Genomic DNA, 10803 nt, shown 5'->3' with positions numbered 1-10803 from the left:
AACTCATGATTTCGAAATGTTTGCACATCCTGTATGGATTATTCTCATTTTAATTGATGAAAAAAAATATGTATTGAAGGAAAATATAATGTGTGTTTTGTAAATGTTAAGGTGGTTCCGTATCAAACTTAATGATTTCCAAAGCACACGAATTTCTACACAATTTCTTATAGGTAGCCTTTTATAATCGATGGCGAAAAAGCAACAGCCAGGCGATAAAGTGTAAAGCCCGCCGATAGGAACTATGGCCCGGCCATATGATTTTCTCCGCATTCTACAGCCAGCTAAATGATTTTCTTTGGCTTCCTTAGCCGGCTATAAGATTTCCTATGGTATTTTGAAACGCGGCTTTTATCGCCAATTTTTATCAGGGATGGCCAGATCAAGCATTGTATGATTGGAAAGTAAGTAGTGAGTTTGAGTAAGTTGCGATCTTGTAAATGGTGACTCTGTCAGTCTTCCATGAGACTACTATGACCAAAGCCAGAAGCCTTTAAAACCACAATTCGAACCGAGCGGTTGGACACTCTTTTTTGAAGTAGGAATAACAGAAAAGAAAATCTTAAATGAAAAAGTGCAATTATGTTCTTCGGGCCTTTCTTAAAATTACGGCTCGATTGAAGACTCCAAAATTCTGAATATTTCTGGTCAACATCGTTGTACAGGTCCACTCATATACGATACAGAAGAGCGCCTTCAACCCACTATGTAATCTAGATGCGAAATTCTGATACCACAATTCGTGCACCGCGACAGTCATTTTGCATAGCCGGCCAATTGAAGGCAAATCATGGATCCAGGCAACAGGGTAAAAATTTCAGCAGTGTGATACGTGCTTTTAACATCTCAGGGGGTGAGGGGTGCCCCACCTGGCATCCACCCAGTCTCCAGGGTGGCTCCACCTAACATCCAAGAAACCAAACCCCCAGGGGTGCTCCCCTTGGAATCCAAGAAGCCCAACCCTCAGTGGCTGCCCCCCTTGGTAACCAAGGCGCCCGACCCCTCGGAGGCCGCCCCACCTGATATCCAAGAGGCAGACTAAACAAATATTGAAGATGAAGCTGCAACTTTCGGAACTTCTGTACCATTTTCCAATTAATTCTGTTTCTGTTAAAGTTCTAAACAGAAAACTCCACTGAAGAGCAGCAATGGAGGTGGGCTAAATTTTAGTGACAGGTGCCTAGTCTAAGGGCTTACACTTTTTAAAACTAAAATCTATGAATTTACACAATTTGCTTAATATCGGCGTGAAAGGTGCCTGCAATATGTAGTTACGCACATTCCTTTCTCTTGACTCTCTTCACCTTTTTCCTTCTTCCTTTCTGTTTTTTCCTACATCTTTCCTTTCTTTTTTTTTCATAATACCTACTTACCTACCCTGTCAAAACAAATCATGGTTAAACCATGGTCAGATGGAAAATGCTTGGTAATTATTGATAAAAGGGTATGCTTGTTAGGAAGAGAGTAAAATTCTTTTTAGAGCGTAAAAAAATTATTTTATTGAAGTTGTCGAACGATTAAACAATTATTAAAATCACATCGACATTATTCAAAACAAGGAGAACACCAACAATAAGGGAACACTTAGGAGAAATAGGGCGGGGGGAGGAGGGTTGTTAGATTTACAGTTTGTGAAATGAGCTAAGCATCATCTGATCAGAAGAGTGATACCGTATGAGGAGATTTGATATACCTAATTTGAAACGCAATAGCGCTGCTTTCTCACATACTATTTGACAAGCTTGGAATTCTAATTTTCTCAGTTTTATCTATGTCAATTTCGGCATTACATACATGGTAAAAAATTATCACACTTGCAAATATAAATTCAATCTGATGGAAATCTTGGAAACAGTTCGAAGGAACAAGTTGACAGTGTTTATAGAGTGAAAATTAAAATTATGTGAAGACGAATGCTGAAAAGATTATGAGCAAACTCATAGAGTTTCATCTTTTCAAATACCTAAATACCTTTAACATTTTTTTCTTCACTGAAACTTTTTTCAATGAAAGTGGCATCCTAAAATTTTATGATCACAGAACGACTGATTAATCCAAAAGATTGACCTCCATTGGACATTTTATTTTAATGCATTGACAAAACGGTAGAGATAAAATCAAAAATGAAATTTTAAAATTTCATGGCCTTTTTTTGTGACAAAAACAAAATCAAGGGGAACAAAGGGATCATTCACTAATTGAGAGACAGGCCTCGGACTTACAAAAAAAGGAAGAAAGAGTCATACATAAAAAAAATAATTGCAGCCAGACTTTTTTGCTGTAAATTGTTTTTACCAACAAGAAACATAAAGAGGGTTTCAAAGCTAAATCGTTTTTGAAACTTGGAGAAAAATGTATCATTTAGGTCGTTAGCCATTAGTGTCAAGAAATATTTAGATACATAAGTACCTAAGTAACAGAAAAAAATTACAATTGTTGAAAACAATGGTCTACTGATAAATGATAATGTAACAATTCTACGCAGAATGTTCAGGGGTAATAAAAAAAGAGCAATGAGAATGAAAATCAACGACGATTAAAAAGAATCAGTTCGGCAGAAGCAAAACTATGGCGTGCTTAGATTAGATTGTACAACATAAAAAAACCGAGTCAGAAAATGGTACTTATTTGTAATGATAGAAAGAGGGAAGCTTAAAAAATAACAGCGAGTGATTGAAAGAAAAGGACATCTTTCTGCTACACAGAACTATGTGCATTATGACGTGAGCCCTGTTCTGCATATATTCTTATGGGTCTCACGGCTCATGTTTTAATCCACACAATTCCCTTTGGCAGAAATACCTCCAAATATGTTTATACTGGCTGAGCCTCACAGCATTGCAAAAAATAAAGGAGAGGCAATTGTGATAAAACATACAAACGCGGAGTAAAAAAAAATTGATTGGTGAGCCAGAGAGATAAAAAATTCGATAAAAATTGGAAAATTAAAATTATCAACACCTTACAACGAGCAAACTATGGTGCTACAATCTGGGGAAGGAATGCGTGAGGTTGAGGATTCGAAACTCACAAAAAAATCAAAATCTCATTGATATTAAGGCCAGAAAATGGGGAATATATCAATGTAATCAGGACGAAGTGACGTCAACTTAACAGAGTACAATTTGACACCTTAAAAATTTCAAGGATGGGTACATTTTTCAAAACGAGTTTGCTGATGACAGAATTAACTTTTCAACACAGTGGGTGTCATTGTCATGATTTTAGGCAAGTCTTGATCACATTATCATGTTACTATCATGTATAAAACTACAGGAGGCTGGGGGGCCTGCCCCTTTTCCAGGAAATTTAAAAGACTAAACAGAGATGTTTTTAGTTCAGGGAGGAGGGCAGCATGGAGGATTACTCTGCTCCTATGTCCCCTTCATACATCCTTCGTTCTGGCTACAGTTAAGTTAAAAAGGTGGATACTTTAAATATCGATTACACATTTCATCGATTTCGATTAATCTATAGTTGATGAATAATGTTAATATCAAATTTATTAAAATCACTGCCTATTTTCTTGTTCCCATGATCAGGCACACAACCACATATCTCAGCTTGCGACCTTATAGACTTCCTGTCATACTTTGTTTTTCAAACAGAAAGCTACTCAACAGCAATTCTTAAGAAATTCTGTGATTTTTCTTCTAAGTGCAAGGAAAATTCTGCCAAAACTTCAAGAAATGATGTTGATTTGTACTCCTTGGAAAAATAATAAAATAAGAGCGGAGATATCTAAACACCGCAAACAAGATACGTGATTATGAACTCACACCGTCGATATCATTTCTTCTCTAACGTAATCCATTCCTGAGTAAGCATTTGAGCTTTTCCAAGTTTAGAAAATCCAAAAAATTGTTAATTATTTCTCACTGATTTTTTTCTTACTTGCGAGTATTGATTTTTACTGATTTGAAATTCGGATCTCATTATGAAAACGCTCATAAAGCCACATTGCCAAGAGAAACAGAAATTTTTGTTTTGTTTTTTAATTTATGTTGACAATGAATAGAAAAAAATAACCAAACAGTCTCAATAAATCTGAAGAAAACAAGATATTCAAAGCCAGAAAATCACTGTGACATGATAGCCTTATAAAACAATCTACGGACCTAGCATTTTGCAACTTTCATTGAACAATTATTTAATTTCAACCAAGATATTCAGTTAAAGCTACTTAGAGACATTGAGTCAATCTGAGTTTTGACAATTATTCTTTGAAACAATCACTGGCCCTATCTCTTTTAATTTGGCAAATATTCTATTCATCCTTCAATGATTGAGCCAGTTATTTTCCACTTAAAGTAAAGAAGCCACTATTACAGGTTTGAGAAATGCAGAGAAAAGAGAATTGAACAATTTACTAACGATCTTTGCATTTTGATAGAAATACGCGTTTACGGAAAGAGAATACATTTTTCACACTGCAAAGGTTGAGAGAAGATCGGTCACTTCACTTTTCTTGCTTTCCTCTGATTTGCAAATGATAGTATGTTACTTAGGACATAACTGACTCTGCTCATGCATGGAACATACTGTAGGATTCCACAGCTTTAATACCACAAGAGCTCAGATAATATAATTTAAAATTATTTTCTTTTTTTTTTTTGGTGGGCCTTTGAATCAGTTTGGAAATATGAATTCTAATCCTTCTTATTTGAGAATTCATGGATCAGATTAAATCAAATATCTATCCAAAATGTTGGATTGAATTTACAACGTGATCAATTTTTGTGACCAAGTTGAAGGATAGAAAATAGAGAGAAAATAGTAACAAACACTTCAAAGAGATACAAAAAAAAAAATTAAATGGATCAATGACTAGAAATAAAAGTATTTAAAATGCTTCAAAATAATAAAAAGGAACATTTCCTCTGAACAATGAATTTTCTTTTCGGATAAAAAAAAAGAAATTAAATTATGCTGCGTTCTCCTTTACACTCCTTAGAAAGGAGAAAAAAATAGGAAGAGGAAAACTGAGAAGGAAAAGAAAAAAGAACAAGCATGAGAAAAATTATTCAAGGTGAATGATTAACCGTGTTGTTAATATTAAATTTCTTATCAAGTGAGGAATTATGTAAATAGTGATGTGAGCACCAAAAATCAATGAGCTCTGTCTTTATCGCTGGTGTAAACTTTGGGGGAGGGGAGGGGGTGTCTTCTATCATTGTTTTCTCAAGACTTGTCTTGTGAACTAAGTTTTGAGGTAAATATTCTACGAGAAGAGAAATGTGCAATATAAGAGAGGGCAGATCTTTCATTTTTGCAGCACTCTATTTTATTTAGCAAATTTTAACCATTGAAATTCAGAATTATGTGCTAGCAGACCAACAGCTTTAAATCAAAGTGTTCCTACAGACACTATTCCCTTAAAATTTCAGACAGAAAACGTATACGCAACAAAAGGTTAAGCAATAAACTTTTCAGCCAGATATTTCCTAATTGGTGCAGAAAATTCATTCAACCCAGAAAGTCAAGAATGATGACTTCATCCGTTTATTTCATTCAACAAAAATTGATCGCAATTGGTGCTTTGTGGCTCCTGAGGACACTGTTGAACTTTTTGCAAGAACTTTTTTTTTTTTAATTTCTACAAGAAATTATAGAAATAGACAGCCCCAAAAAATGTTTTTCGATCAAAGCCATTTATCAACTGGCTTATTATTTAATTTAAAAACTACTTCCTACAAGCAGCTGAGAAATGTCTTCAAAATGTTAAAAAAAGAGAAGATGTAGCAAATTTCCTTTGATAAAAGTGGGGGTAGAAAAAATTCCAATTTTGAATAAACCACATCTGGTAAAAGAGTAAAATATGTACGGTTCATACTTGATTGGTTTTTTTTATTTTCAAAAAAGTGTGCCTGAATTTTTTCCAAACAAAGTTAACAGAAAATTTTTATAACCCTGCAAAAATTCATTCTTCGCTTATTATACTGCCATTGGATTTGTCAAAACAAAAGAAGCCTGAGCTGATTGGAACAGACAGAACACATTGGAGGTTATACTCTAGCACTGAAGTTTCAGTTAGGAATGTTTCAGCCACAGCGAAGACAAGAGATTGTTTGACTTGACAGAAAATCCTTGGAGTAGTAGTTTATGGCAAGAATAAACTTTAATGAGAGGATTTGATTGTGGAAGGGTTAATTTCCATTATAAAATCAAACAATCATTGATGAACAAATGCTTCCCTACACTGGTTTCTCTTTCCTAATTTAAGCCTTTGGGATTCCCGATTTAATTCTTAGACATAAAAGGAGTTGAGGTTACTATCTCTGCAATCTATTTAAGCTGATTGCAAGCATTACCTCTAAATCAAACATTACCAAACATAAAGGGAATATTATTGTTTTTGTTTTCAGACATATCAAACTTCACTCCTGAAATTGAATTGAATGAATTTAATTGAAGCTAAACGCTGAAAACAGGAATGTTCTGCTATTTTTAAAAGTTAGCTTTTTATCTAAATAATTCTTCAAATTCAACCTTGTAATGAGTTAAGGGATGAAAACTCTAAAGTTTATATCTCAACGTTTATTAATGTGAAAGTTCAAGAGAATCGTGCTTCCAGACAGTTTGAACACGACTCGTTCAACAAGTAAGACCTGTGACCAAACTTGACTGGAAAAGGAATCACTTTGATGGCAGTTTAGTTTCACTTCAATGGATTCAATTTTGTGTGAGATTAAGGCAGGTTAGTATAACGTATGATTCATTTTGAAATGAAAAAGGTCATTTGTTTCACATCATTGTGAGCATCGAAAAGTGGAGATTAAAGAGCAAATTTCGTTACGGTCAGAATGATTTCATGATATATTTTAACTATATGGTTCTACCATTCTTTCCAATAATTCAGATTAGATTAAATCTTAAATTTGTGCTTAGAATTTAGACTTTACACAGAGCACTAGTTACTCCGATAAAGGAAAAACTAGAAAGGAGATTAGGTCTTGGGCATTTACAGTTACAGCTTTTAGAAAATTTTGAAAGAAAGTGCTACAAGTCAGAGGTCAAGATCAGTTTGTACCAGATAATTTTTCAGTAAAATAAAAAAATAAGATGGGTCCTTTGTCATTTCAAGAAAATAAAAGGTGAAAAAGAAAAGAAAACCTTTTTAGAAAGGCGTGAGGTTAGAGATGAACGCAGATAAAAAATTCAATTCTTTTGTGAAGGATTAGAGCTCCAAATTGAGGGAGAAGGAGATGGTGAGGGCGATGACCAGATACTGCTTAGAGATCGGAATGGGTCATACTCTTGCGTCTGTGAAAGCTTTGGCTGAAAGATAATACATGTAAAAATGCATTAAAAACCGAATGAAAGAATTTAATGTTTACATGTGCAATAGCATATACCCTCCCAACCAGTTGATACTTATTTGTTCCCACCAGGCCAAGAAATCACGCAAAATATGGTGGCTATTAACTACTTTTACTGAAGATTGCTCCTGCACAAGGGGTATTTCTTGGTAATGTTCATGATACTTTTTGATGGATTCCATGGAGAACTGACGGATCGCACTCTTACTTAGTTACTTTATTGGCGTAGAGTCACAAATTATATGATAATAATCTCATAAAAATTGGCCGAAATAGAGTAAGTATCAGAGCTATTTCAACACTTGACAGTGAATGGTGGTAATTCTTCATGCCTGTAGTCTCTGATAATTTTCTTGTGATTCTTGACCACTATTGTGTAGATCTCAGATTTCTATGAAATTTTTTATATTTTGTACTTTTTCTGTGACTGCAAATGGCTCCATTCTGAGCTGAAATGTCTTGGTTTTTACTATGCATTTTTAGTCTTGTTTCCCATTGTCCCCCTCCCCCTTGTTTTTTCATATTACTATGGTCACTGGCTGCTGTGTAGAAATTTTGTATCCCTGATAATTACAACAAGAGTTGTCAAATTCTAAACAAGAAAAAATTTAAATAATAGGCATTAGAGGAACTCACCTGAGATTTCTCTTGATTGGCAGTGTAGCTTGGTGGAAGAGGGATGTCTCCTTCATCGAATATCCGCTGGCGCGAAGCCAAATTTGGATAGACATGGAGAGGGGAAGAAGGGGCCACTCTCGGAGTGGTGGGTGCTAGCCCAGGAGGCGGCCGCAAGGGTGTGCGGGGAGGGGTAGAGGCAGCAGGAGGTGCCCAAACATCGCTGCCCCACACTGAACTCCGTGTCGGAGACGAGTTGCTCCAGACCGCATTGCTGAGTGGGCTCCCGGTGTGTAGAGAGGATGACGGAGCGTCTGACCATAGCGAGGGGATTGACTTTGGCCAAGAGTCTGAAAACCGATTATTTAATTAATATTGTAAAAAAGGGGTGTAGAAAGTTTAGTTTTTTTTTTTTTTTTTTGCTGCATCAACAAGGATGGCATCTAATGTGCGCCCATACCCCACAGTTTTCTTGAAACAGCTCCCAAATCTTCGACTGATCCTTCCCAATTTAGAGGAATTTTAGAAGTTGTTACTCGATGATTAATGAAATTTGTTACTTAATATTTACCAGAAAAGAAACGAAAAGGGTCTTAGAAAGTTTTTTGCCCTCACATTGCTGTCGACACAAGACTGCATGCTTTCCTATTTTCTTGGCATAAAACACACAGTTCAGTTTTCTTTGCTGAAAGTAATGTGCTTAGCAGTTTCCCTCTGAAAGTATGATGCATCTGATAGTTTCATTCACAAAAAGTAGCACTGCCTTTGAATGTTTCCTCTTTTTGAGTGCCTTCACACTTAAAAAACCTCCTTTGGGCAGCTTTTACATTTAAAAAACCTCCTTTGGGTGGCCTTCACATTTTTATCGCAACCACATTGGCCTTTTGGTTGGTGAAGTTTCGCATTTATGGGATAGAATTGTTAAAATTTTTGTATACTATAGCTATACCTCAGTTTTCTATAGACTAATAAACTTGATCTTAGATAAAATCCCTAGACAGCAAGAACTGATTACATAATATATCTTTATAAGCCGAGACAGATTTTAAGAAGTGACGACATGACTTCAGAATCACCTATTAAAGCATTGCGAGCGAGAGTTTCTTTCTTGATCCTTTCCTCTTCTATCATTTTCAGGACAATAGACTGATCCCATACTTTGTCAACATTGCTAAACGGAGGCACACTTGAGAATAAAGAGTTTCCCCACATTTGTGACGCTGGATTTGTGGATTTTTTGGGTCCAATTGGTTCTGCAAAAAAGAATCGAAATAAATAATTACTCCGGAACTCAGCAAATATAATTGAAGAGTAATTCTTTCTAGCTGAAAGGGGGACTACCCTCACTTTATAAGTCAAAATAATAGTAGAAGAATATAATTTTAGCATACAATATTCATCAGAAGAACATAACTTAAAATTCTTTGAGTCATAAGACCTGGTGTCTGAACTCTATCAAGATTACCATCATGTTACCTCGGCTCACAGTTCTTTGCATTGGTCCATCTCATTAGTTTCATGCTTATGTTTGTTCCTTTTCATTCCTTATTTTACGATGTTACCTCCTCTACTTGCCAGAGATTTCTTGCATTACAATAAACTACTTTAAATATTCTCGCCAATAAACACTGCTACGTATTGATAAAAAGTGTTTCAGTTACAATATCTTCATTTCAATTTTTATTATACACAATTTGATGCACTAATTAACAAAATAACTTCATGAGATGTTTTACTTCTTAACATCAGCATCATATTCACAGAACAAACAAAAGTTGAGTCACTATGCTTGAATGATACTTAAAGAGAATCTTCTGATTTACTAGCATAGATAAAGTGCAGCGTTTTTCATAGGGCATTGTGTAGGCTTTTGAATGAAAATCTTTGTCTTTAGTCTTACCTGGAGGAGGAACTGAGAAATCGAAGGCTTTTTCTCGCTTGTGGTAGGCTGCGCTGTTAGACGGTTGACGATTATCGGAGCGTGCAACAACATCACTGAAGCTCAGTCGCATGGGCTTGGATTGTTTCAAATTTTGAGAGCGGTCGCTGTAATTAAAAGGTGTTCCTGCAGGTAGCGGAGGTACCCATGCTGTAACTAAAAATAAAAAGATTCAAAAATTAATTTACATGAAAAATTCATCAGTAAAAAGACAGTAATTAATTTGCTTAAATTGTTAGGTCTTGATGAGCTTACGCTCAGCAAGAAGATACTACATACATAATTTTTAGGGCACAAAAGCTATTTACCAGTTTCCTGGCAAGATTCCCCATCAGTATAAATTGGACTAAATTTTTTTTTATAAATGCAATGGATCTGTGACACCCATTTTTCAATTCGTTTTTGGACAGTAGGTATGCAGTGAATTGCGCTTCTAGGAATTTTTTAAATTTTTTTGAAACCCTAAAAGACAAAGGCAAATAAAATAGATCTAAGGTAAATTAATTTTTGGTTTGTTGGAAAGCCAGTGCTATGGGTTAAAATAAAACATAAACTCGCAATAACTTGAAATTGAAGAATGTATTAGTTGAAGCTTTTCGGCCTCAGCCATCTTCGTACTTAGCAAAAAACACAGTTTAAGACAATACATGATTAATTTTGATTAATATCAGATCATACAAATATTCATACATTTGATGTCAACGTTTGTATAAACTGATATTAATCAAAATTAATCATGTATTGTCTCTAACTGTGTTGTTTGCTAAGTCCTGACGATGGCTGAGGCCGAAAAGCTTCGACCAATACATTCTTCAATTTCAAGTTAATGCGAGTTTACGTTTCATTTTAACCCATAGCACTGGCTAACCAACAAACCAAAAATTAAATAAAATGTTACTACCAAAATGCTGTGTATCAACACTTTCAGTA

At 35.1% G+C, this 10803-nt stretch overlaps 1 protein-coding gene across 1 annotated transcript in view; it reads right to left on the bottom strand.

The window, feature by feature from the left end:
- Positions 1-2161: 2161 nt before the first annotated feature.
- The window catches only part of Tmem131 (Transmembrane protein 131), a 41968-nt gene continuing 33326 nt past the window's right edge, over positions 2162-10803 (bottom strand). The window contains exons 24-27 of the mRNA XM_019049994.2: positions 9835-10029; positions 9011-9187; positions 7956-8284; positions 2162-7278 (exon numbers count right to left, since the gene is read on the bottom strand). Coding sequence (XP_018905539.2) covers positions 7159-7278; positions 7956-8284; positions 9011-9187; positions 9835-10029 — 821 coding nt within the window. The 3' untranslated portion in view covers positions 2162-7158. The remainder of the gene's footprint in view (positions 7279-7955; positions 8285-9010; positions 9188-9834; positions 10030-10803) is intronic.

This window comes from Bemisia tabaci, chromosome 4 (genome assembly GCF_918797505.1).
Source record: "Bemisia tabaci chromosome 4, PGI_BMITA_v3".
NCBI lineage: Eukaryota > Metazoa > Arthropoda > Insecta > Hemiptera > Aleyrodidae > Bemisia > Bemisia tabaci.
The sequence above is the reverse complement of the archived record's forward strand: the minus strand, read 5'-3'. Positions and strand labels throughout refer to the sequence as shown.